This window comes from Vidua chalybeata, chromosome 15 (assembly GCF_026979565.1).
Source record: "Vidua chalybeata isolate OUT-0048 chromosome 15, bVidCha1 merged haplotype, whole genome shotgun sequence".
NCBI classification, from domain to species: domain Eukaryota; kingdom Metazoa; phylum Chordata; class Aves; order Passeriformes; family Viduidae; genus Vidua; species Vidua chalybeata.
In genome coordinates, this window is record NC_071544.1 from 7,541,539 (window position 1) to 7,568,386 (window position 26,848).

Genomic DNA, 26,848 nt, shown 5'->3' on the forward strand with positions numbered 1-26,848 from the left:
GTATCTTTTCTCTATGTGTTTCATGGAGCATATGCACTCAGAGGGCTGGACCTGTCTGCCAGCAATTGTGTTTTCAGCCCACATTTTCTTCCACCCAGTATCTCTCCATGTCTCAAAGCCACTCTCAGCTTTCCCCTCAGATCCTGACCACTTTGTTTTCCTCCTGCAGCATTTTCTGCAGGAAGCTGGTTCCAATATATGACATTAAACGCTTTCTCGTTCCACGGCTTTGCCCGCCTACACACGACTCTGTTCTCTCACCAGCCCCTTGGGCTATACATTTCCTGGTGTTAAATTATTAGCGCATGAATCTGTGCGTGCAGCACAGCTCTGAGTAACACCGCGGCAGTGTGTAAAGAGCAAAGAGACTTTGCTGAATTGCTGCTCTTCAAGCTTCCTGACTCAGCTGACTGCGCACACCTGGGGCCGAGGGAAGGGCGCTGTCCTGTCATTACCCGTGTGTGCCCGGCCCTGTGATACACCGGTCAGTTTGGTGGGGGAGATCTGCCAGGTACAGATCAGCTCTGTCCACATTCCTGCTCCTGCTTACATCCCTCCGGCAAAAATACAGCACAACCGAGGTACAGCCCTCAGTTTGTGTCTGTGCCTGGTGCTTGGAATTCCTGGGGATCCCAGGCCCCAGTGGTCCACAGCAAAAGGCAATGAGGGGAGTGGGACTGGAACAATGCTCTGTGACCTGCCAACAGGATTTGGGTGTGCAGAAATAGCTGGGGGGAAGCGAGACAAGTGTGATTCAGGGCATCAGGTACTGGGGAAACTATTAATGGACCTCTCCTGTTGAGTAAAATTGTCTTTGGCTCTTAAGGACATAGATTATGAAAGGACAAAGTCAGATGGTTGGAATAATTTAATCTAACTCCTGTAAGTGACACATGGACAGTGTGATGTTGAAATACTGCGAGTAGGAGAGGAGCAGGTGAGGCTGTGGAGGATCCCAGCACAGCAGCATGCTGTGAAACTTTACACTAAATAACAAGTAACTTGGAAATGTGCCTCATTAGTGCGGGACTAACTGATTTATGTGCCACTTGGACTGTATTGTTTGTTTCTATTAGGTTACTCTGCAGTAACTCTATTTCATCAGCAATTCAAAGCATTACAGACAGGAAAAGAAGGAGATGGATTTTCTTCCATGTGTGGGGAACAGGTAGCAGCTTGCAGCCCTGTTGGAGACCCAGAGCCCCTTCAGACCCCCTGGAGCCCTTCCAGAGCAGTGGAGTCTTGTCAGAGCCTCTGGAGCCCTGTCAAACCCGTTGGACATCCCTCAGAGCCCCGTCAGCCCCTTAGAGCCCGCGGGCCCGCTTGGGGCCCCGCTTGGAGCCCGTCAGCCCCTCAGAGCCCGCGGGCCCGCGGCCCGCTCCGCGCTGTCCCCGCTGTCCCCGGGCCGTGTCCAGCTCGCCCCGCCCTCCCGCCGTTCCCATGGCGACGCGGCGCCCCGCCCCCGCCGCCGCTCCACCGCCGCCATTGGTTGGGCTCCCTTGGGCCCCGCCTCCCCCCGCCCGCCGTTGGTTGCGCGGCCGCCGCAGCGCGCGGGGGTTGGCCGCGGGGCGGGCCGGGCGCAGGCGCGGTGCTGTTATTGTTCCGCCGTGCCAGCGCCTGGCCCGGGCTGCCGCGGCCGCCATCGCTATCGCCATGCCGGTGAGACGCGGGGGGGGACGCGGGGTGTGGCCCCCGGGGCCGTCCGGGCACTGCGCACCTCTGCCCGCCGCGCCCGGGGCTCGCAGAGCCCGTCGCCTCCGTTCCCATGTGCGCGCAGGAGCCGCAGGGCGGGCGGTGCCTGTCAGGCCGGGCGGGGCGGGGGCTGATGAGGGGATGCGGGCGGCGCGAGGCCCCGCAGAGGCGGCGGCGCCTGGGCAGCGGGGAGTGGAGGTCCGGCCGCCTCGAAGGGTCTCGTCGCATAGCCCGGGTGGAGACCCCCGAATCCCGCTCCTGATTTTGGCCGGCGCCTCGTGTGCCGTCCCTCCCCCGCCCGAGTGGGGCTGAGCTGCTCTCTGCGTTCGGCAGGACGGCAAAAGCCGCTGCTGAGGCCTGAAAGGAATCGGGGCAGGTGGCAGCTGGAGGGAGAGGCGCTTGGAAAGGGTTTGTTTCGGCTTGACATCTACTATAGCTGCTCTGGGAGCAGTTAAACGCTCAGCTGCAGCACCTCTAGCCCACGGGAGTGTCTCTTAACTAGATGCATCAGCCGTGATTCAAAATTTGTTTTGGTAACTACATGAAAGAAAATGAATGTGAGGTTTTATAATGCAACATTCAGGTATTCTAAAGAATTAAACTTAAGCATGTATACTGAGGGTTGTAATTAGAATGAATTCCCTTCAGCCAGCACTTCCTGGTATCTGGTTGTGTGCCCTGTGAGGTTTGAGAGTGTATAGTCAGTGTTACTGAAGAAGAATGCCACAGCTGCACAGAATTCCACCAAGCTTGTTGCAGATTGCAAGGTGAAGTTGTTTCTTGAAAAAAATCTTGACTGACATTGAATGTGAAATGCTCAAGGTTTACTCATTCAGTTTCCATATTGGCCAACCAAAGAAAACCCTATTGTCTGAATAAGTGTGTTATTCTCTCAGCTTTAATTATAAACCAGTCCTGGTTTTAAGTCCCCAAGTTCATGATCCTCTGGAGATCTAGCTCCCCAAGCTGATTCAACAGTATTTGTGCTTAAACATAGAATAGTTTTATAGTGGGATATGGCAGGGCTAGATTGGCTCTTAGGAAGAAATTCTTCCCTGTGAGTGTGGTGAGGCCATGGCATAGGTTGTCCAGAGCAGCTGTGGCTGTCTCGTCCCTGGAAGTGTTTGAGGCCAGGCTGGAGCAACCGGCTCCAGTGGAAGGTATTTCTGCCCATGGCAGGGGGTGGAACTGGGTTTCTTGCACCCCAAACCTTTCTGTGATTCTATCTTAACACTAGTGCTACAGCTTGTGTACTTGTTTAAAATAATTACAGATTAACAAGCCTGAGAAGCCGGACAAGCCGGAAAGCTGTGACAATGTCAAGGTGGTTGTGCGCTGCCGGCCTCTCAATGACCGGGAGAAAGCTACGGGCTACAAAATGGCAGTGAATGTGGATGAGATGAGGGGAACTATAACTGTCCATAAAACTGACTCGTCCAATGAGCCTCCAAAGACATTCACGTTTGACACAGTGTTTGGACCAGAGAGTAAACAGCTGGATGTCTATAATTTAACAGCAAGACCTATTATAGATTCTGTTCTAGAGGGATACAATGGTAAGTCCCTTGTTGTAAGGGAAGGATCCTGTACTGTCTCCTGTTCTTTGCCTTGTTAAAATTCCTGCTGATCTTGTTTAAGGGTGTTTCACCTTCTGAGGGCTGTAGCCTCAGATCATTTCTGTTATGGCCTCTAACTTAAAATAGCCTGAAGGTACTTGCTGTTCTGAGTGCTCTGTGGTTGTACCCACTACTGTCATTAACAGTGGTAGATGGGTGATGAAGGAGACTCCACTGAGATCAGTTAGCTGCATGTTTTTATCCTTTTATCATCTCTTTGCAAAAGATATGCACTTATGTCATTATCAGAATTCTCAGTGGCTCCTCACTGTACAATTTCAGTACCCAGTGGAACTGAAGTGTACTAGCATTTCATGCTTTAGTCACTCTGCACTTGTAAAACAAGCTGACTTTTTATTAAACATCCTGCAGGCTGGATTAAGCAGCAGATAGGTCCTGTTTGCTGTGTTTGCCCAGCATTTCTGTTGCTCCAGCCTTGTACTCCAGTAGCTACTGGAGTGGGTGGAAAATTTTAACTCCATAAAAATAGAGGTGTGTGGTGCTATCAGGCTAAGAAGGGATGAAGTAAAACTGCAGTTAGAGTTTAGAGAAGACTCAACTTCTTAGAGTTTGTTCTTTTATCTTATTCTTCAGGTACTATTTTTGCATATGGGCAGACTGGAACAGGCAAAACCTTCACCATGGAAGGGGTTCGAGCAGTTCCTGAGCTCAGAGGCATCATTCCCAATTCTTTTGCCCATATATTTGGTCACATTGCCAAGGCAGAGGGGGATACAAGGTAAATGCCTTCCCTTGACTGCTTCTGGTTTTGGTTTGTGTTTTTTTGGTTTTTTTTTTTTTTTTTAATGTGAGTCCATGTGTAGCAGGAGCCTGACCTTGACAATGACAACAGAAATGGTATCTCTCCCAAGATGAAAGGCTCCCACTTAGGCAGTTCTTGAGGGGCAGCAGGACTGTGTTGGTATTTCACTGTTTTCTTTGCACTCTGTGACTCTGTGGGACTTCAGCAAATGTTTTGCTAAGTGAACTACCCAGCTGTTCATCTGCAGGTTTTTAGTTCGTGTCTCTTACCTGGAAATTTACAATGAGGAAGTGCGGGACCTGCTGGGAAAGGACCAGACACAGAGGTTAGAGGTGAGCCTCCTCTTCTGAATGTGGTGTTTGTTTTGAATCAGAGCAATGTTCTCTTTTAAAGTTTAGAGAAGCACTTGCAGGGAAGTGGGAGGTTGGGCTCCTCAGCAGTCCTCTTTCCTTTGTGATGCACTGCTGGCTTCTTTGAATCTCTTCCACTTGGTCAGCTGCACAAATTGGCTGTTCCACGTGAGGCAGTTTTGTACCTGCAGTTCTACCCCAAAGGCCCCTCAGCAGTCCTGAGAGTTGGAGACTGGGATTTAAAATCATGTCTTTCCCACAGAGGAAAACTGTAGCATATTGTCATGCATGGGTCTTTATTCCTTATCTGCTCTGATTGTAAGTGGAGTGTTTTATGTGCAAGTCAGAAGATGGAGGAGTAAACCACTATACTGTTACAGTATCACTAGAATTGCTGTCGGGGATCTCTAGGGATGCTCAGTCTGAACTGTTTCTCTCTTAGGTGAAAGAGAGACCTGATGTGGGAGTTTATATCAAAGACCTTTCAGCTTATGTTGTAAACAATGCAGATGATATGGACAGAATCATGACTCTGGGCCACAAGAACCGTACGTAGCCTTGCTGTGGGCAGGTTTATAGCTCAGACAGAGTAAAGGTCTGGTTGCCAGACTGCAGCAGGAGGTCCTAGTCCTGTTGCTGGGAAGAGTGTTTGGCTGAACAGAACAAAAAGGGTATCTCCTCACAAGCCTCTTTTGTGCAGGGCCAAAAGGTAAAGAAGGTAAAGAGGGCTGTGCTTCTCACATCGGCCAGTGCCAGTGGGGATCAGCAAAGGGAGGATGCAGTGAGGGCAGTCGGTGTTGTCAGAACTGCTTGTGTGTCTCTTGGCCCTTTTTCCGCTTCAGTTCTGATCAGGATGAACATCAGCCCTATGCTGTGAGTGGGAGGTAGTTTGTGTTCTGGAAGACTTCCTAGTTAAGCTCAGATTACTGAATGACTTAAAGTTCTGGCTCCTGTTGCCCTTGGCATGGATTGCTGTGTTCTTATTTCCCAAAATACAACTGTTTCAGGGATCTAGTGTGAGCACCTTAAGCTATTGATCTTTAAACAGATGAGGACAGTTGCTGGTCTTGGCAGTCTGTGGTTGGCTTAGAGCTATAGCAGGCTGCAGGACCTAGTCCGGGATGGAAGTGTACTGCAGTTTCAGTGTCCAAGAATAGACTTTGCTGCTGAGTCTGAGCATACCTCTGCTATCTTCTGGAATGCAGGGTTGGGTAAAGAGGTGGGAATGAGAGCAGGAAGAGTTAGAGGAAGATGTGATTAACTCTGAAGACATCACTGTTTTTTTTCTCTATTAAAAGGTTCTGTTGGTGCCACAAACATGAACGAGCACAGCTCTCGCTCACACGCCATCTTCACTATCACCATTGAGTGCAGTGAGAAGGGCGTAGATGGCAACATGCACGTGCGCATGGGCAAGCTGCACCTCGTTGATCTTGCTGTGAGTAGGACCAGCCAGGTCTTTGGCAAGAATTTGGTTTGGGTTGTTGAGGTTTTTCCAGAGCGTTGTGACCATATTGTTCATCACTTGCAGGTTCCTTCCCTCAGTGTCACACTTTGAACCAATGTAATTGTGCTGGTAAAACATGGCTTTAGCCCAAGATTTACACTGAGGTACCTTTCCTTGGGGAAGATGCTGAAAAAGTGAGACTAAAGGCATTCAACTTATTTAAATGCATTATAACTTATTTATGTGATGTGTGTATAGGATGCTCTATGAAACTCCTTAAAATAATTGCGGTGTTGCTGTTTGCTCTTGTTCTGCTGATAGGAAGGCTGTAGATGGCAATTGGCAGCTCCAGCTGGGGTGCCTTTTACCTGCTGACTGACTGCCCATAACGTTTTTGTTCATGGGGAGGAAAATCTCTATTTTCCCAGCGGCATTGCTTTAAGCAATCAAGAATTTGCTGGCACTGAAAGCTTCTGTTAAAGACTTGTTTGCCTTGTCTCGTTAACAATGTCTGAGATACTTAGCCAGGTTCTCTAATAATGGATGAAGTGGTTAGTGATATGGCTACTAGCAAGGTTTCACGTGTAGCTGATTCCCTTTGGAGGGAGATGTATTAGAGGATGTGTTTTAACTCCTGCTTCATGTTCCCTTTGTAGGGCTCTGAAAGACAGACAAAAACTGGAGCCACAGGGCAGAGACTGAAGGAAGCCACAAAAATCAACCTCTCTCTCTCCACACTGGGCAATGTTATCTCTGCACTGGTGGATGGCAAGAGCACCCACGTGCCCTACCGTAACTCCAAACTCACACGGCTGCTGCAGGACTCCCTGGGGGGCAACTCCAAAACCATGATGGTAAGCTAAGAGATGCCTTTTCCAGTCCCAGTTATTGGGCTGCATTTTTGCAGCGATAGCATAGTGACTTGAACAGCCTGGCATTTACCTCACTAATCCTAAGCTGTTTGCAGCTTAGCGAACCTTCTGTGTACATCTCTATCTTTTCTCTTTGCCTCTGTATAGATGAGATTCTAAACACAGCACACGTGTACACACATGCATAAGATCAAACAGAACCTGTGCTTGGGTAGTCAGAAGTGGCTTCAGTGTAGAAGCAGCAGGAAAGCTTGGGAAAGAGTAGCAGTGTGAGACTGTCAGAGCTGGGGCTGGGTTCCTGCAGTGCCTTGTGCTGGGCTCTGACACTGTCCTCCAGTAACTTGGTCTCCACGTGTTGCAGTGTGCAAACATCGGACCAGCAGACTACAACTACGATGAGACCATCAGCACCCTCAGGTATGCAAACAGAGCCAAGAACATAAAGAACAAGGCCAGGATTAATGAGGATCCCAAGGATGCTATGCTCCGCCAGTTCCAAAAAGAAATTGAAGAGCTTAAGAAAAAACTGGAAGAAGGTGAGACTCTCCTTCCCCCTTGTGTTCCTCTCTGCACGATGCTTGTTCTGTTTGAATGGGAACATTCTTTGCTACTTGAATATGTATCACATGAGGTTGGCTGCTGGTGCAGGTCGGTGTTCCGGTTTTGTTTGCCCTGCTGAATGCCAGGAGAGGTGTCTAAGGCTGCTCGTGGGGGTCCATCTTTCCCACTAGGTGGCACTTGGCACTAGGGTGAGTGGTGGCCCCCAGGCTGGGATCAGTGTGCCCAGGTTTTCCTGGGTTTCCCTAGCAAGCACAACTGACATGGTATAGGGAATTAAACTGAGCTGTAAAAACAGATCACACTTCTTCTCTGACTAGGAAGGAGGGATGCGTTTATCAGGAGGAAAGTTGAACCAAATTTGTGGAGCTCGAGCTGGGTTTCTAAACACTGTAGAGCAACAAGAAGCCTCTTTAAGCCATAGCCTCGTGTCTCTTATTAGTCCACCAATATGGAGTGACCCTGCTAGAGGGATGCTTTCTAAGCAGTGACCAGGTGTCACAACATCTCTCTCCGGAGATACTCACAGAACAGCCATAGCAGTAACTCTAGCATGACTTGCTATTTGTTGTCTGCTCCATTCAGAAGAAGCAGGAAATAGTCAGTAATGCTTCTTTCTTTTTATTTCCTCTGAGATGGAAGTGTAAGGTGGAAGACAAGGTGTGGTAGAATCCTGCCAGGAAAACTTCATAGCTTCAGCTGTGCAAAGATGCTCTATTTTCCATGGAAAGTAGCCTCTTGAGTTTAATACATACACACTGACATCACATCATTCAGTTGCTTATCTTGATTGTCCTTAAGTTTCCTGAGCCATGGCAAGCTGTCTGCTTGTGCAACAGTTAAGGATTTCTGCAAGTACTCATAAGCTGATGTCAGGTACTGCTGTGTTTGGATAAATGCTGCTGTCAGAGTAACAAGCTGATAGGAGGTGAAGGAAAACTTTTGATAAAAGCTCACTCTTTTCTTCTAGGAGAAGAGATCTCTGGTTCTGAAACCAGCGATTCTGAAGAGGAGGATGAAGATGGGGAGATTGGAGAGGAGAAGCGGAAGAAACGGCGGGGTAAGGCAGTAGGGATTCCTGTCATTGCCACCTCTCTCCTCTTACCCACCAGCTGGTGTAGGAAGTGTAGCCAGAGTTAGGCAGGGACAAGAGGAGTTGTAGAGATGCCCTATGCCGCTGCAATTATCATGCCTCTCCTAGAAATGAAGCCCTTTGGTGCCGTCTCTGCAGAGGGACAGCTCCAAAGCTGTGTAGTACCTGCTTCCACTTGGGTAGCTGTGCTTGTCGTGACATCATCCTTTGTGGTGGCTCCCTGGGTGCCGCAAGGTGGCTGCGTATGGCTTGTGGTGGTGTGGAACTTCCCCTGCTTACAGGGGTGGGAGGAAGAAAACACCAAAGATCATTTGTAGGCAGGTGTGGTTTTTATAGCCATGGGTATGATTGGAGGGGAATTTTGGCTGTGGTTTAGGCAAAGGATTCATCTGTCTTACAGATCTTCAGTAACTGACTCTTCTGGTGTCCTATTTTATGTTGATAGAGGGAAAACTTGACCTTTGGGTGTCTTTTTGCTAACTGAAAAGCTTAATGGGAGCTGCACATGTTTTTTTTGGGAGCAGTCTGAAAAAAATCACATGGTGGAGTTTCCTTCATCCCACATCAGTGTTAAACTGCTGTGTATAATATAAACTCCAGGGGATGTTGCTGAACCTGGAGCTGCAGGTCACTGTGTACCATGGGATGCTGTGGCTTCTTGGGAGCTTGCTCTTCTCCTGAAACCCTGCTGGTAATTCCTTGTGGATAGTAGAGAAATCAAGCCCAGTGCTACGTCCCAACTTTCAGCTTCTCTACTAAACTTATTTTGACATTCAAACTGCCTTCCTGTCCTGGAACACCCACATCTGTTGAAAAAAAAAGTCCTGTTAAAGCATTCCTGCTCTTAGGTGTACTCTTTTCACTTTGGTGTCTGTCCAGGTAGTCATAAATTACTTTTGCCATGCCTTTGGTGATAGTTGTAACAAGTTCATTTTTCAACTTTTGATTATTTCTAGAAGTGGAAAGTTTGACCACTGTCTCCAAATGTCCTGCCCAAATCTCCTCCCAAGAGGAGACCACCTTCAAAATGCTGCTTGGAAGGAGTAGAGGGTGAATAACTGACTTATTCAACTCCCAGACAAGTTACTCTAAGTTCCCTAAGGGAGCTGCTTCACAGGAGTACACACTGACTGTCCCTGTGTAAGCTGATTCTGCCTTCCAGAGTGAGAACTGCACATTGCCATGTGTGTAAGACTGGAAAGGATTCATGGTCACTGAATCCTCTGCTATGGCAGACATCCACAGCCTTCTCCACTATGGTGTTCTCTGCTGTTGTTGCTTGAAATGGAAGCTGCCTTGGCATGTTTTTTTAAGCTGTAGTTTGATTAAAGATGGGTTTTAACTGAAATGTCTTTTTGAGCATGCAGTTTTGTGCTGGGAAATGGTGGCTTTGCAAGCTGAGTCTGGGAGGGATCCTAGCAAGTGCTTCCTAATGGGAACTTGTGCTTTTTTGAGCTAGGTTGCTGTCTCTTCTGGGTTTTTCCTTTAGAACTAACTTCCCATCTGCATGTTTCTTCCTCTCTGGGTTTTTCTGTGGGACGCATTTCTGTTTTCCAGGCAGTAGCAGCAGCAGTAGTTCAGACTCCACATGCTCTGTCATAGAGAAACCTCTGGATAAGTCCTTCACTAGTGAGTGGGAGCTCTTAAGTCCTTTAAGCTTTGGCCTTTCCATAATCTGCACACTCCATTTTGCAATGTTGCACTCTTCCCTGCTTTGTCTGTTGGAAAGATAAACCTCAAGCTGTAACTCTGCTAAGCATGCCTTTCCTTTGCTGCTTCCATGTTTGAAACAGTTACTCAATGTGCACATTGTTAGCCAGATATGTGAGAGAATAGGAAACAATGTAGTAGGCTGCTTGAGCTAGATTTAAAGGTAATTGAGAAATAATAGGTCAAAAAAATCTAGTTTGCAGCTTGTGTTAAATGTGCCTTTTAAAATACAGGGGAAAAATTGAGCTAAATTATTAATGGGAATTGCTACAATATGAATTCATAAAAAGGACTGCTAGATATATATTCTATATTATATTGGATTCTGCCTTCTCAAAATAAGTATTGGAGAACAGTCAAACAGCACGAGGCTTATACTAGCAAAGAAAATGTGGCAATGCTTGGTTGATCGGCTTTATTTTTGCAGATACTTTAAAAAATATCCTTGGTGGTTGGGGTTTAAGCACCCCATAATACTAAGTTCTTGATCTCTGTGGACTTAGTTCAGAGGAACAGGAGATCCAGATTTTGGTCTAGAAGTAAGGAAAGTCTGGGCTGCTCCTGGGCAGAGAGGTCACTGTGCCTGTAAAAACGCTACAATCAGTGAGGATTGAGGAAACAAATCATATCTTGACACTCGGCTTGTGGGGATTTCACCTGGTGGTGTTTTATGGACAGAAGCACTCCACTGTGTGGAGAGACCCTGGAAAGTATTGCTGGGTAGTTCACTCACTTTTGCACTAGTGATGTTAGTGGAAAGCCTCAGCTCAGAGAAGGGTAGTAGCAGGGTTAGAGGGAACACAACCCAGGGGAGACCTTTGGTGGGTCGTATGACTGTAGCCTGGGAATTCCAATTGCTTCAGTCCTGCTCCTTTAAAGCTTGCTTGGAACCTGTTTTATTTGGATGAGGACAGTTAATAGCAAACTGCTGATGTGTCAGCAGGTGGATGAGTCCATCTTCTGCAGTTTGGAGACTTCTGTAGGAGAAGTTGTGCTGGGCTTTTGGCAATTGGGATAAGTGTAGCTTTTTATGGTTTGGGATATTAACTGTCCTCTAGTATGACCCTTCTGCATGTGGTGTCTTTCATTATCCCTTTCCTATTCTGCCTTTTTTTGTTGCACTTGCCTGAATAACCAAAAGTGGCTCTATACCTCTATGGAAGCACCAGTTACTGCAAATTAACTTACTAATCCCCTGTGTAATTAAATGGAGAAATCTTGTGTTGAGACTCCCTGTGTGCAATTGTCATGTATCTTGCAAAGATTTGGCTAGGAAATCTGGTTAAAACTTAGAATATGTATTCTGGATGCTAATATTTTACAGGTATTATAGCAGAATTGGCTCTCTTGAGTGTGGGGAGCATTAAGTTTGTTAATTGAAGGAGAAATCCACCCCCTTTAATTGTTTCTTAGGTCATGATCCTTGCAGCTGGCTCCTAATGTTGTGTTTAGATCCAGCATTGCATTGAATGGGCAGAAGAATGCAAGACTGAGTTGAAGATTATCCTGGATTTGCAAAGCACTCTGAAGTACAGACACATTCTCTGCTTTAGAGTAACATGATGCATTAGTGTTTGCTCTAATAGAGGGCTTTTTAGTTATGATTATCTCATATTTTCTACCCTAGAAACATGAATATAAAATTTGTTGTTTGTTCTGATGCTGATGATCTTTGTCCAAAATGATCAAAGCAATAACATTTTCTCTCCTCCTCTTTTTATGTGTTTGCTGCCTCTCTGCGATTCGCTTTCTACTTCCTCTTAATGCAAGATCAAGCAGGTTGGTGTAATTGATTTTCACCTCCTTACATGTGCAAAGCTTGTAAAAGGATCTTACAACTTGCTTCACTTTACCTTTTTCTCCTAAACTGAGAATATACAGGGTTATGTCCTAACAGTAAGAAGCCTTTATCTGGCTTAGCTCATATGATGAGCTCTGTATAGCACTTCCAGAAAGCTTCTTACTCAAAGACTAATTAGTGAGAGATTTTTGCACCACAAGCCCAGAAAGAAGTGCTCATTATCTGATTCTGAAGTGTAGCAGATGGCAATGAAGATGTTTGCTGTAGTGGTGAAATCCTTGCCTTGCAACAAAAGTAATTAAAGCTCTTGTGCACATGAAGAAATATATATGCAAATATGAAAACATGTGCATGCATGTTTACATATGCATTACACTTTGCTGGAATGTGTATGTGTATAATGTATATATGATTATAAACGAAATACATGTATATAAATGAAGCTGAATATCTTGAAGACTGGAGGAGTAGAAGCCTTTTACTGAACAGCTTCCTTGAGTATGTTCTGACTGTGTGCATTATGTCACTGTGAAGACAGTCAGGTGGCAGTCAGTGGCTCCTGTTAGTTTCAAGTACAGCTGGATTCTACAGGGTGGGGTTTTTTCCTGTCTGGAAAAGCAAAACAAGAAAACTATGGATTTGCTTGTGAGTAAATGGATATTTAGGAGTTCTGGATTTGAGGAAATGCATTCTTATTCCACATAACCCCCCAGGGTCTCTATGTTCACCTGCCTTGGGCACTCCTGGGATTGCAATGAAAGTTGGCTCAAGACTTGCAGAGTGGCTTTCAGGAGCAGCAGCCTCACACTTTGTTTCAAATTTGGGGTGTTTGGGACCAACTCTTGAGCTCAGTAGGTTCAGTGAGTTGCTGTGGCCACTCCCTTTGTAGCCCTACAAGACATGGACCTGGTGTGCTGCTGTGGTAGTTCTGTTGTAAAGACACAGCTGGTTAAGCCAGAGCCAGCCTTGGTACTTTCAAATCTGTGGGTAGTCACTGTTACATAGACCAAATATCATCAAGAAGTTTCTTTAGTTGCCTGGTTTTCATAGGACTCTTCTGAATTTCTCTATTTCCATAGTAGTGCAGTCTTAAAAATACCTACATGCCTACTTTGGAACAGGTAAGCCTGTGAGGAGGGCAGTGAATAAGTGGAATGGTAGAGATGCTAATCTGAAATTTGAGTATGTAACTCTTGGTAGCTGAGCTCTTGTAGCTGTAGGTCCGGGCAGTCTTGTGTTTTCCTTCCTGTGGCCTAATCCTATTAGAACATCAGGGTTTCCAGATTGGGTTTTCCTTCAGGCAGTGTTCCTTCTCCAGGTGTTTTTTGTTTTATATTTTGGGGGTGTTAGGTTCCAGTGATAGTTACACAGCATTGCTGCTCAGTAGGAACTGGTGACAACTGGCCAATGTTAAAATGGGATTTGAAGTTTTGCCCATTTTGAAGCTGATACTTAATGAAATTTTTGTTAAATGCAAGTATTGAATCTGAACTTGGAAAAAATGCTGTGATACAGAGGTTGTTTTACTTTTCAGTGAACTGATTTGTTTTTCCTCATATCTTTCAAAGGCAAAAAGAAAGTTTCCCCTGATAAGATGGTAGAGATGCAAGCAAAGATTGAAGAAGAGAGAAAAGCTCTTGAAACTAAGCTTGATATGGAAGAAGAAGAAAGAAATAAAGCCAGAGCTGAACTGGAGAAGAGAGAAAAAGACTTGCTCAAAGCTCAGTGAGTACCATGCTCTGAGCAGCTTGTGTGGTCGTGTGGGTTGTTCCTTCCTTAATCATACAAATATCTGAAGATGCATGGTAAGGTGCCTGTCAAACTTCATAGAAAAGTGAACATCAGCCCTTGCTATTGTCAAGGTGAAAGAGGAGCTTATTCTGCTTTGAGAGTGTAGAGTATATGGGAAAGACAAACTTTTATCCTTTTTCTGCTTATTTTCTTAACTTTACTTAGTTGTGCAAAGCAGCCTAGAAACATAAATTAATCTCCCAGGACCTGTGAGGAGCAGCAATACTGTTCTGTAACAGGCCAGGTTTCCTGCAGCACAGTCACAAGAATGTAATTTTGGGTGTAGGAGTCTCTATTCTGAAGCCAGAAAGCTGCTAAGGTCACACTACCCTATGCAAATAGACTGCTCCAGCAGCAGCCAGCATTCCTGGTTTGCACTTCAGCAGCTGCCTTGATCTCTGTTCACTCCCCTCTATTTCAACAGCTGCCTCTGGGCATTGCTGTGCTGGCAGGGCCCTTTTGGGCAGAGGGTGCCTTGAGTAGTCTGGTGATGTCACTGGGTGTTTGCAGCCCCTCACAGAGGTGACTTGCAGTGGGAGGCACTTCCCTGTTTGAGAGAAAGTGGTGGGAGCTGGAGCTTGGGGAATTTGCTGCTTTCATTTGCACTGCCTCACCCCCACTTAAAGCAGCAGGGCAAGTTTTTCCAGCCCTGTGAGTGCTGTTGGGGCTGTAAAACCAAGCTGGACCTGATGCCTGCTGAGCACTGTAGGACAGGAAGTCTCACACCTACCTGTCTGTCTAGGCAAGAGCACCAGTCCCTGTTGGAGAAATTGTCTGCATTAGAGAAAAAGGTGATTGTGGGAGGAGTGGACTTGCTGGCAAAAGCAGAGGAGCAAGAGAAGCTTTTAGAAGAATCAAACATGGAACTGGAGGAACGAAGGAAGAGAGCAGAGCAACTTCGCAAGGAGCTCGAGGAGAAGGAGGTGGGGTTATCTGCTGTGGCTGTCTTCAAACAGCAGTGGAGGGCACACCAGGATATGTTACCCAGGTGTGGCTCTGCTCTGGAAGCATTGCAGGAGTTGCCTCTCCACAGGCCACTTATTGGCTGTGCAACCCCTGCAGGTCTGAGCCAGCCTGGCTCAGTCAGGGCTCTGTGCTCTTGGCAAATGCTTTGTTTGTTCAAGTAGTTTTTCCTCTTGTTCATGCTGTTGCAGAGAGTTTCTGTGATTGTTAATATGTGTGTGTGTGTGTGTCTGTGCTAAATGTTGTCCACAGCAAGAACGCTTGGACATCGAGGAGAAGTACACCAACCTCCAGGAGGAAGCACAGGGGAAAACCAAAAAACTGAAGAAAGTTTGGACCATGCTTATGGCTGCAAAGTCAGAGGTTAGTATCTAAAGTCCTCAGCCAGTGATCCTGGGAGGCACTAGAGCTGGGAAGGGAAAGCCTTTAGCTTTGTAATGCTGGAAAATGTGCTGTAGGTTTAGAAATGTCTTTCTGTGCTGTCCATTTGGCTCATGTAATTTGAAAATACTAAGTCTGGAGTTGGAGCTTTAGAACAGTCGTAGATCTTTTCCCCAGGCCAGGCTGAGAAGGGGTTATGTGTGAGACCCTAAGATAACAAGAAGAACTTCAAAGAAAACCACTGAAATAAAATGCAAGTTGCTTGTTGGCAGCCCCATGTCCTGCTTTGCTGCAACCCAAAGGCTTCTCTGCTCTGAGCTGCCCGTCCTTTATGACTGATGCCCTTGTTACCTCATCCTCAGTCACTGGATCAGTGTATCCTCTGGCTGGTAGCTGGAGTTCCCGTTTCATAAAAAATGCATTTGGTCTTTGGGATCAGAGATTCTCCTTAAAACCTTGCCAGTGATACAACTTGTCTCATGCTCTTCATCTAGTCTTAACTGAAGCAACTTGGATTGACAGAAGGCCAGTTTTGGGTTTATGAAACTGAGAACTTAATGTTGTTTTCAGCCATCTCTGAGCTGAAATGTTTTAGAGGATTTATTGTTCAGAGATATTTTGGTACTAGGAACCAGAGTTTGCTTTTGTTTTCCAAAAACCTCATACAGACAAAAGACAGTTCTCTTTAAGCTGTTACCATGTCTTAAGATAAGTCTGATGCCTCTCAAATGCCTGTTTTGTTTTCAGATGGCAGATCTACAGCAAGAGCATCAGAGAGAGATTGAAGGGTTGCTGGAAAACATTCGGCAGCTGAGCAGGGAGCTTCGTCTTCAGATTCTCATCATAGACAACTTCATTCCTCAGGACTACCAGGTGAAAGCAAAGCATCTGAGCCTGAGGCAGGGGTTGTGCTGTCCCAATTTCAGTTCTCTTGCAGCATATTTTCCTAAAGGCTTATAAAAATAAGAGAACCACATTGACCACGTTGTTAACTGGTGTATTCACAGTGTGCCCATGCAGTGAGTCTGTTCAAAATCTTTTTTTTTTCCACTGGCTTTAAGTTGTGCTTGCTAATGTCTGATATTAACACAAAGACTGGATTTTTAAATCTTTGACATTCTTTGTGAATCCAGTATACAGAAAATTCATAATGAGCTTAACTATAATGCACACTATTTAATGGGAAAAGGGAAATTCTTTTTATAGGTTTCATTTTTTCCATATTACAGTGTTTGCTTACTGCTGTCTTGATGGTGTTGGCATAATGGAAACCCCATACTTTAGGGGGCTCTCCAGTTCATACAATTTGGGAGTGGTGTTTTTCTCTTCTGTAGACTTCAGAGTATAAATGGGGTTTTTTTTTGCACAGGATGTATCTGTCCTGATAGGAACAACCTGTAAGGGGTCAAGACTGTTCTTAAGCAGCTTGTCCAGGCCTTAGGATGTATGTTCTGGAAAGTGCACCTGGAGGATAGATTGTGCAGGTCTAACACTTGCTGTCCTGGCTTCTTTGCAGGAAATGATTGAGAACTACGTTCACTGGAATGAAGACATAGGAGAGTGGCAGCTGGTAAGAGTGGTTGCCTGCCTTGTGTACAAGCTAATGTTAGTATGATCTTCTGAGGGGTTTAATTGAGTCCAGGAAGAAACTGGTGAAGCTGTAGTCAGTTTTACTATGCACAGTAGACTTTACTGACAAACCTTTTTTTCTGCTTACAGAAATGTGTTGCATATACAGGAAACAATATGAGGAAACAGACGCCTGTCCTGGATAAAAAAGAGAAAGATGTGAGTGATTGTTGAATTAATGTACTGAACTGTACAGGCCCAAGTCCTGCCTGAGACTGCCACTCTGTATTTACAGCCAAACTGTCCAATCTCAATTTTCTTTTCTTTTGAAGAAATGAGTCTTTGTAGTATCACGAAAGCACCATTGATGAGTGTATAAAATTATTCTGATGACTTTGTCTTACGAGGTTTTCTGGTGTTTTTCTAGCCCTTTGAAGTGGACCTTTCCCATGTTTACTTAGCTTACACTGAAGAAAGCTTAAGGCAATCTCTGATGAAGCTGGAGAGGCCGAGGACTTCAAAAGGAAGATCCAGGCCCAAGACGGGTAGAAGGTGAAGAACTCTGGGGTATTTATATGCAATGAGGGATTTACCCAAGGGAAGGCTGAAGTTTGTATGTGCAAACTTACCACAAGTCTTCAAACATTTGCTTAATGAGAAGGCAAAGGACAACATTTTTGCATGGTATAGTTCAGTGTTGCCAGGTGTAACAGAACCAAGCTGAGAGCTCTTTACTGCACTAGATCTTGTACAGAAAGACTTGTCTGGGGATTTTCTGATGTTCTTTTGCTGCATTCTCCTCTTCCAGCTCCTTGCTTTATTTTGCTGCATTTGGTGGTCCAGTTTAACACAATCTGGCACATTGCCAGTGCAAACACTGGTACCAGTGGAGAGGAGGGGGCTGTTGGGGGAGATTTCAGCATATGCTTGCTTGTGCTTTTTGTTTGGTTGGTTTTGCTTATGGAGAAGTCATGTCATGTGGTTGTGCCTTGAAATGTGGCTGGTCCCTGTCTTTCCTAGACAGCATAATGATGTGTGTGTGGTGTTGTTTTTCCCTTTCCTTTCTGCTCTCCAAACAGAAAACGTTCGGCCAAGCCAGGAGCTGTCATTGATTCCCTGCTGCAGTAGTGTGACCTGGTCAGAATTCCTGTAAAAATCAGTGAGTGTATAAGGTTTGGCCAGAATATGGAATTCAAGAGATGGCACAGTTTGACATGGCTATAATTTTTTTATTTAAAAAAATGTATTTTTCATTAGTTGCCTGTATATTGTATGTTATATTAACATAATATTAAACTGGTATGTATGATTGGTGGTTGTGAAATTCCATGTATTAAATGTGTTGTGCAGGGAAACTTGTTGGTAATCCTTGTTGAAATGTATAGAAAATAGGGTTCTAGATGTGTGTTTAAGTGCTAGATGTGTTAGTTCAAAACAGTTAATGAAATCCTGAAATTAAGGCTGGTAATCTGATTTATGCCCTGCTTTGCACATAACTGGCAGCTTTCACTGTTGTCCTCTGTTGCACTGATCTGTGTTTGAATGTAGTTGCTGCAAACCTTTAAGAGCATCAAATCTTTTTATTTAATGTTCCTCACTGTGGCTGTTAACACACTGTTATGTGTTGAATACGCAGTCCTTTTTTCTTTTTGCTGTCTTCCTGTATAGAGAAAGTAGCTGGGTAGGAAAAACATGAACCACAAAAGTCTTGAGATTTCTGAAAAGGGACCATGGGTGTCTAATAGTTCTTTTATTTTTATCATTTTGTTTGTGATCTGCTGGCACTGTGGAGAATGAGACCTTGGATATTAAGACAGAAGAGAGTGTTTTTCCTTCTTTTAAGGCTGTTTTACTTTGGCAGCTTTTTATGCTTCAGGGCTGGTATTTTTGTGAGTAGTTTTGTAATCTGAACAGCCGAGATGATTTAAGGAAGATGCTGTAACACCAGGACTTGGTGTCAGCCATGGCACTGTGAGCACTGTGGCTCTCTTTCCTCATCCCTGGCTACAAGGTGCTGGGCCACTGCTCTACACTGAGGATAAATTTGACTCTCCTTCAGTAAAACAGAATGAATTGTCCAATTTTCCCAGAACAATATACCCTGACATAGCTGGTGCTATGTTCCTGTGTGTACTGTGTGCATCTCTGGCTGTGCTCTGATGAGAGGAAAAAATTTTTGGTCTCTAATAATAACCATTTATTTGTGATGGCTGCTCTTTATATTTGATATTTATGCTGCTAATAGACACATATCACTTTAATGTGTTGCTTTTGTGTCACAGAGAAAATGCATCTCCTTCAGACTGGATGTGTTTTATAACTCATCACATCAGCTGTGGGTATCTCAGCAGCTTCTGTAGGGTGGAGGGATGAGCTGTGACCTCATCTTAGTGTTACCTGGAGGTTTAAAAGCTATGATTACTGACAGGAGAAATGGAGTCCTTCAGTGTGACAGAAAACAAGACAGCTCCTCAGATGTCCTGAGTCCTTGCTGGTAGCCACATCTGCTTTTACCAGAATGTTCCTGTGAAGTACTTGAAGAAGTTAAATGCCCTTTCTTCCTATCATGATGGTTATCTGGAGGTACCTTGGGGTCTGTGACAGGATCTATAATAGTTAAAACTGGTCTTGTAAGGACATGTTTTGCTCTGAAGGATATATTCAGTGCTATTCTAATCAAGTTGTAAGCTTTTTTCTGGTGTTTTTAATGCTTTTTTTTCAGAATCATAACCTGGAAGAACATGCTGCCCTCTCTATTGGGGGGAGTGTCACCTGAATTCCTACAACATACAGATACAAGCACTAGCATTTGTTTTTTTCTAGCCTAGCATTTAGGGGTAAATGTTCAGAAACTTTCTTGACTGAAGCTGTAGTTGGTTTTGCTTGTGAAGACCTGAACTTATCTTAAATGTGCTTGAATAGAGTTGGGTTATTTCTTATTACATACATACTTCTCATCAAAAAATCCAGACTGAAAATGGCTTAAATGCTGCTTAAAGTCTTCCAGTTCTGAGTTCAAGCAGGTAGAGGCATAGCTGTGGCCTGTACTAGTTCTCAGAACCAGGGATAACTTCTGTTTCCTTTTTGTGTTGTATCTTGTGCTAACATTTATTGAATGATCTGGTTTAGCAGGAGTTAAGCCAGAGCTGTGCTTTCAAAAAGACCATTGAAAATCCTTTTACCTGGCAGGTATCAGTCACTCCAAGATACTGCTGTGAACCATGTCACTCCATTTAAAATACTGAAATATCTAAAATACTTCAAACATAAAGGCATGTGATTTACAATTAACATAACAGTCCTGCTGCTGAAAACCTTAGTGCTCTGCATGTTTAAGTGAGCCTTGGAGCAGGGGTAAACAATAAGTAATTGCTTGCACACCTTTAATTGGCAGATTGGAGAAACCTGTTATCTCCTGTTATAGAGGCTTGGAGGACAAATTATTTGTTCTGTAAGAGGATTTTAAATAAAGTGGAACACTCTCATGGTCATGTGCCCTGTCAGTTGGGCTCACCTGTTAAGTGGTGTATTTTGTTGAAGTTCTGGGAAGTTTCTTGTAAAACCAGGGAGTTTGGCTTGTGGGTTTACCAGATGGACCCTCTCTATAGCCCTGCCCATTTGTGAATGTCTAATGGGCCCATAATGTGTTTGAATAAGGAAAGGATTTGATTTATATGGACTTTTAGGAGCTTAATACAGCCTTTCTTGTTGCAGGTCAGTATGTGCTCTATGGTATTTATCAAAACTCATCTTACATAACTCTGTGTGCTCATCTTTGCATTTGCTAACAGAAGATTCTCCTCATTCCAGAACATTGACCTTAACAATGAGATTTTTGCTTGATGTTGTGTAAATGAATTATTTAATATTTAACTTGTTCCTAATCCTTTAAGAGGAGGGGAAATGGTCCTTAGTGCCTTTTACTGACTGCACTGTCTGCACATGTCCAGCTTTCACCTTTCTCCACAGTTCTGCTTAGCCAGGCCTGCATAGAGGGAAAACTGCTAGTCTGTATGATTTGTCTTTCTGTTTATTGTTTTTTTTAACTCTGTTTATTTCTGACTATTTCTTGTTTTATTAAAGTTAATCCATTATACTGTATATATCAATATTGTGTCCCTGGAGCATGTTCATACCATGAAATAAAATTCTCGATTCCTAATTCCACCCTGTGTGCATGTTTTCCAAATCATATTATACATAACATATCTTTTTAACTCAGTTGTGTCAGGAGCTGGGTAAGGAAGGGTGGGTGAGGTGCCTCTGTAGCTCTGAGCTGCACAGCACTCTGGAGAAGTGTTTGGGGTGTGTTGGAGCCTTGTTGCCAAGTCCCAGGGCAATGGGCAGCAAGGCCTTGTGGAAGAGGTGCACGGATGGTGTGAATTTACCTGCAGTAGCTGGAAATGTTCAGCTCTGTTTGCTGCATGAGCTGTGCTGCTTGGCAGTGTCTATGGCCCACCAGCCTGCTCAGCCCTAGGTACCAGTTTTTCCATGGTCTGCAGCCTCTGCAGCTCCCCAGAGTCCTGTGACTCAGCTGATGCATGAGCCAAGCCCTGCACAGTCCTGGCCTCTTCACTCCTGGGCCACAAAGGGCTGTGCCATATCTGTGGTTATTATACAGGCTGTAAGTCAAGTGAGCAGAGAATGTCAGACCTGGCTGCTCCCTTTGCAGCTCCAGCATGTACTTTTGAGTTGCCAGCTTTCAGGAGCATTCCCCATTTGTGGCCTGGCTTCTCCCCTCCTGGGCTTTTCTTTCTGTTTAGACCTGTGTTTCTCATGTTAGCGTGAGCTTAATGCCATAGCAGGACAAATAGTTTGGCAATTCCTAGTCACACTACCCTTGTTCCATAAACTTGAAACTGTTGCCTTGTGTAATGTCCTATGCAATGCCAGCACATTTAGTCCAAAAATACATTTATTTAAAGAATTATTATACATAATCTTTGAAAAATAGGGTCATAGTTTAAAAACAAAAGAAGTGTTTTTTCACTTCTGATTCTTATACTCTTCTTGGAGGACATGGTGTAATTTGTTGAGGAAGTTCTTCAGAGAGGTGGTGCTGCCTGCTGCCACAGGACATGGCTCCTGGAATGGGAAACAGGGACTGTTAAGCTTGCTGCGGTGGGATTGGATTCTGCAGCTTGGGTTGGGCTGCTAAGGGTGACCAAGGGAGAAACCTGAGGGATGTGGGCAGTGCAGGGAGAACTGTGCCTCACCTTGTGCCTTGCTCTGCTCCCCCAGGCCAGGCTGAGCAAGTTGTAGTAAAGGCCCCCGAGGTACCTGTGGCAGCTCTGGCCCTCCTGAGCAATTGTGGCAGCTTTGCATAAGAGCTCCGTATTGTTACCTCTCTGGGAAAAGACACGTGACTCTTTTAAAAACTCTTTTGTATAGTCATGGCTCATTAGCAGCAGATTAAAACACTACAAATAATAAATTTCTATTCTAAAGGATAGGTGGAATTTGTGGTTTGAGGTGCCAAAGCCTCCCTGAAGCTTCCCAGCTCCATCTGTGCCCACCTGGCACTGGTCCCATCCCTTTCCTGGTGAGGAGGAATCAACCCCTGGCAGAAGCTGTGGCAGTGTGGCACAGCAGAGAGCACCCCTGTGATGGAGCATCGTGCTCCTGCTGCAGATGTGCCTGTGGGACCCTGTGAAGCTGCTCCCTGCATGTTAAGCTGGTTTGAGCAGACAGGGAGGCTACAGGAATAACAAAAGCACCTAAGAAGAGTTTGCCTTCATTAGAGGCTTTGAGAAGTCCTATGGCAGAGACACGTGGAAGATGAGGAGTTAATAAATAAAGTGCTGGTGGCAATAAAAAAAAACTATTTGACTTTCTTCCCTGGGGGATGTTCCTGCTCTATCTCAGCTTTCACCAGAACAGTATCTTCAAACAAGTGGCCAGTCTGTCCCTGTGAGCATGGGCAATGGTGAGTGTGGGGCTGTGCAGCATCTCTGGCATCTCCTCTCACTACCAGGGCTGCTCCCTGTGGCAGAAGGGGTGTGGGGGTCCCCTGAGGGGTGCTGAGCCCCAGCCCCCCAGTGAAGGCCACTGTACCCCTTGGATGCCACTGGGAGTGGCATGAGGTGAGGGCATGGGCTTTCTGTGAAAACAGGAACTCAGGAGCTGGGGAGCTGGCTTAGGCAGCAGTTTTCAGAGCAGAAAGAGGCCTTATTATCTGCTATTAAATCTTGTGCTAACTGCAGAGCCTCCCCAGATAAGGGGCTAAAGAGGGATACCCAGTGCTCAGGATGTGTGCAATAGGTGTGTGTGGGTGTCTGAGCTGGTGACAGCACTCCAAGGCAAAGGGAGATGTTCCTCCCTCTGAAAAGCTGAAACCTCTGTTTGCTGTCCAAGCACAGGTGCCCATCCCTGCCCTTCCTCTGGCCTCTCCCTGTCGCCAGGGTGGCCAGAAGTCGCCAGGGTGGCCAGAAGCCACCAGTGCTGCTTTGGCCGGAGGTAGAGCTGGGTGTGGGAAGGTGAGGGCACCCGTGCAGGGCACTGGGAGTGGTGAGAACCAGCTGGGCAGCCCAACGTTTGTGCTGGGGGCTCACAGTGGGCTCCTGCTCCCCCACAGCATCACACCAGGACAGGCAGGATCCCAGGCTTGCCACCTGCCCCCCACCTCCCTGTGCTCTCCTCTGGCCCCCAGCACCCTCCCAGTACCCGTCAGGGCTTTATGGCTGTTTTTTTTCTTACCTTATGATCTGCAAAAATATTTATCACATTCATCTTGTTACAGGAAACCTTTATGAAGACACAAAGGAGAAGAGCAATCAGGCTCCAGACAACACAGATCCATCCTGACACGCACACACAGACACACATCCATCCACCTCCAGGCCCCAGGAGCATTGTGAACGCCATGTTCATCACCTTCCTCTGGCTCAGCATCGCTCCCTCCGAGCCTGGTGAAACAATCTGTTCCTCCCATCAGTGAGTGAAGCACCAACCAGCCCTACCTCCCTCTGCTGGAGCTGCTCCAGCAGCTTGATGCTCTCCTTCAGGATGTTGGTCCGTAGTGGGTGTGGCCATGGAGCAATCACGTCACCCAGGCAGGCTGACAGCACCAGGAGGGTGAGCAGGACCTGGACCAGGATACTCATGGCCTGCTTTGGCTGGACCCCTTCAGCTCTTAGTCTCTGGATTGTTTGGTGATCTGTAACTGTGTGCACTTTTCTGGAGGAAGCACCTCAATTTATTACTGTAAAATTGCTGAACCAGAAGGAAAAACTTATTTTTCCCTTATAGGCACTTTCCAAAGTTGCTCCCGATTAGGAGAGCAACGGCTCTTTTTCGTGCAAGTCAAAATTTTCTTCTGATCTTGCATTATGAAATTTCCACTGTAAGGTGAGAGTGGCAGGAGTCAGGTCGCATACAGTATATAAGCCTGGTTTGGGGATTCTCCATTTCTCCATATCTCAAGGCTTTCTCTACATGGTGAATTTAAAGTGGTTAAACTGGGTAGCCCACTGCTCTGACACTCTCCAATAGCAACATTTTTTATTTTCCTCTGAGTAACCTGCAAGTTCTTCTATCACGTTTCATTTGAATATCTCCAGATCATTTAAAGCATCCTTCATCTGCACACTGATTTCCGTCCCTGAGTTTCTTAACTCAGAAGGAACAGAAAGAATGGCAGAGCCGTGTGGGGACAAACCTGGGCAGGAGCAGGGCATCAGCCTGGGGGGTTTGTGGAGAGCCGGGGGCCCTCCTGACCAAACAGGATCCCCAAACCCGTGTGGCATCCTGCAGGGTTGTGTGCAGGGAGATAGTGTTGGAATCAGGGTCCTGCTGTGTCGATGCTGGGAAACTGGGGGTTTGTGGCCCTATGCCACAGTTTTGGGGAGCTGGAGGCTGCCCTGTCCATCCTGTCCCGCTTGGGGAGCAGCAGCCTGAGTTTTCAGACAATGGGCTCTGCCAGCCCCACCAAACGGTGCTGCCACAGGAAATGGCACTGAGAAACGCTGAGCTGGGAAACTTTGGAGTTTTGTAATAACTAATAGGGATTTTTCTAACTCAAACAGCAACTTACCACCAGATAACAACTTGTGAGCACCTGATGAATCCGGGAGCAGCCAGACTGAGAGTAATTTTGTTTGTCTGGTTCCGAGATGCCCTGGATGAAGTTAGGTGAAGTCACTGACACAGAAAGATCTTTGCGAGGGATTTGCCAGTGGAAAGCTGTGCTGGTTCCTATCTCCCTGCTATGGAGAACAGATAAGGGGCATGCTCTGGCTGTGTGACTGCATCCATGGCCTCCAGGGATGGAGGGTCCTCACCAGCATGCACAGAGCTGTCCCACTGGTCTGGGAGGAGTGGTGGTGGTGGTGGTGGTGGTGGTGGTAGGATCCCTGCCTAAAAGTGATGCTGGAGAAGGTGATGGAGGCAGTAGCCCCATCCTGCAGACACAGGGGTTCCCCAGTGATCATGGTGGAAAGCTCTAAAACTGGAATCAGTGAAGAGAAAATGCTCAAATCACAGAAGAAGTTAACCTTTGCTCTACTCAGGCTGAATCATGGTGGAAAACTGCATCGCTGTGTGATGAGAAAGTCACCAGCTGTGTTGGGTTTGCATGGCAAGGTTTTGATACTGGGGAGCCACAAGGCTGGGTTCTGTGAGAAGCTGCTGGAAGATTTCCCAATGCCTGATGGAGCCAACTCCAGTTGCTCCAAGAGGGACCTGCTGCTGGACCAGGCCCAGCCCATTGGCAACAATGGCAGTGCCCTGGGGAAAATCCCTGCACAGCTGCAGCTGGAAGAGAAAGGAGAGAAAATCAGGAGGAAAGTTAAGCCTGGGAGGAGGGGATGGGTGGGGTTAAGGTGTTTTAAGATTTCGTTTTTATTTCTCATTATCCTGTTCTGATTTGATTGACAACAAATTGAATAATTAAATCATTAAACTAATTTTCCCCCAAGTTGAATTTATTTTGCCTATGACAGTAATTGCTGATTGTTCTTTCCTTGTCCTTACTCTGACTCACAAGCCTTTTGTTATGTTTTCTCCCCACTGCCCAGTTGAGGGTGACAGGGGTGCTGTGGTGGGAAACTGACATCCATCCAGGGTCAATAATCCCACAAAACAGCAAATGAAAAGATTCCCATGTCCTTTCCCAAGGATGGGGTGGAGCTGATGGCAGTGATGGCCCCATTGCTCTCTGAAGGGACAGCTACAGCCCCCATGGGGTCCCCACTGTTTCTGTGCCTTCATCCCATCCCAGGGATGAACCTGCCCTGTTTCCTTACCAAAGAAAGGTGCTTGATTCAGAAATGTGCCCTCAGTTTTTCTCCTCTTGGAGCTCCCTGGGCTCTGTGGAGCCTTTCCCATCCCACAAGGATTCTGCCCAGGCTCTCAAGCACCAATCTGCCTATGGCTGCTGAGCCTGGGCTCTGCCAGAAGTCACAGCCACCAGCTCAGATCTCCCTTCTGTGCCCCAACCAGAAAGATTCCAGGACAGCCACTGAGACAGAGCCTTGAGGGTTTGCCCAGCTGTCACATCCTGCCTGTGGGCACTGATGGCAGCAGTGATCATGGAATCACAGAATCACAGAACCACAGAACAGGTTGGAAGGGACCCACAAGGGTCATTGAGTCCTGGTCCTCTACAGCACCATCCCAGAGTCACACCATGTGCCCAAGGGTATTGTCCATGTTCTCATGCATTTCTGCTGCTGCCATGCCTGGTGTTAATAGTGCTGGGGTTTATCCAGGGCAAATCCCAAGGCTGCAGTTGAGCCCCTATTGCATGCATTTGGAGCATGTATAACAATTCCCAGCAGTTATTTTGTGGATTTGTTTCCTCCGTGTGTGCTGCTGGCACCAAGCAGGTTCTGGTCCGTAAGCCAGCCCCATCCCTTCCCTCTCCCATCACACAGGCACCACTTCCCCTGCCTGCAGCTCCACTTTGGCTCCTGCTGGCTCCCCCTTCAGCCCCCACTGCCCCCAGACCACAGCCTGCACCCCAAAACCCCCCTCCACTGTGGCCCCATGCACAAGGCCCTCTTCCCCAAAAAAGGCTCTCATCCTTCTTCCTCCAGCCCTTCCTTTCACCAATTTCCTAAGCCACAAGCCAGGAGGGTTATTTGGTGCCTTTTCCTTTCTCGAGGCCTTGCCCTCGGTGGCAGAGTGGGTACATTTACTGTACATTGCCCCAAAAATGCCAGCATTCCTGACCAGGAGGCAGCTCCCCCAGTGCTCCTCACTAACTGCTGAAGGTAAGAGGGAATTGATATCATAAACTATGGA

General features: G+C 46.2%; 2 protein-coding genes across 3 annotated transcripts; one reads left to right on the plus strand and one right to left on the minus strand.

Annotated features, from left to right (window-relative positions):
- The first annotated feature begins 1,545 nt into the window (after positions 1-1,545).
- On the plus strand, positions 1,546-20,773 carry KIF3A (kinesin family member 3A). 2 transcript variants are annotated; one of them, XM_053956627.1, is made up of 19 exons: positions 1,546-1,659; positions 2,966-3,248; positions 3,903-4,047; positions 4,319-4,403; positions 4,864-4,969; positions 5,720-5,859; positions 6,525-6,722; positions 7,102-7,276; positions 8,269-8,358; positions 9,949-10,020; positions 11,872-11,880; positions 13,471-13,627; positions 14,436-14,616; positions 14,909-15,019; positions 15,785-15,910; positions 16,554-16,607; positions 16,757-16,825; positions 17,034-17,158; positions 17,686-20,773. In XM_053956627.1, exons 1-19 carry the CDS (start codon positions 1,654-1,656, stop codon positions 17,732-17,734), a joined length of 2,181 nt encoding a protein of 726 aa, XP_053812602.1. In that variant the 5' UTR covers positions 1,546-1,653; the 3' UTR covers positions 17,735-20,773. The 2 variants fall into 2 exon arrangements, with proteins under 2 accessions (XP_053812602.1, XP_053812601.1); XM_053956626.1 differs by lacking the exons at positions 9,949-10,020; positions 11,872-11,880.
- Positions 20,774-21,592: 819 nt separating this feature from the next.
- LOC128795849 (interleukin-4-like) lies at positions 21,593-23,858 on the minus strand. The gene is made up of 4 exons (XM_053956916.1): positions 23,566-23,858; positions 23,303-23,350; positions 21,823-21,954; positions 21,593-21,691 (listed from the first exon to the last, which is right to left on the minus strand). The coding sequence occupies exons 1-4, from the start codon at positions 23,707-23,709 to the stop codon at positions 21,593-21,595; spliced, it is 423 nt and encodes a 140-aa protein (XP_053812891.1). The 5' UTR covers positions 23,710-23,858.
- Positions 23,859-26,848: the final 2,990 nt, after the last annotated feature.

Excerpts from the sequence above, each read along its gene's own strand:
- KIF3A (XM_053956627.1), top strand. Across the intron at positions 4,048-4,318 it reads AAGGCAGAGGGGGATACAAG|GTTTTTAGTTCGTGTCTCTT; the intron begins GTAAATGCCTTC and ends GTTCATCTGCAG. Across the intron at positions 17,159-17,685 it reads AGGCCCAAGACGGGTAGAAG|AAAACGTTCGGCCAAGCCAG; the intron begins GTGAAGAACTCT and ends CTCTCCAAACAG.
- LOC128795849 (XM_053956916.1), bottom strand. The coding sequence starts at position 23,709 with ATGAGTATCCTGGTCCAGGTCCTGCTCACCCTCCTGGTGCTGTCAGCC. Across the intron at positions 23,351-23,565 it reads AGCAGCTCCAGCAGAGGGAG|GTTTCCTGTAACAAGATGAA; the intron begins GTAGGGCTGGTT and ends GTCTTCATAAAG. Across the intron at positions 21,955-23,302 it reads ATATTTTTGCAGATCATAAG|AGAGGTAACAATACGGAGCT; the intron begins GTAAGAAAAAAA and ends GTCTTTTCCCAG.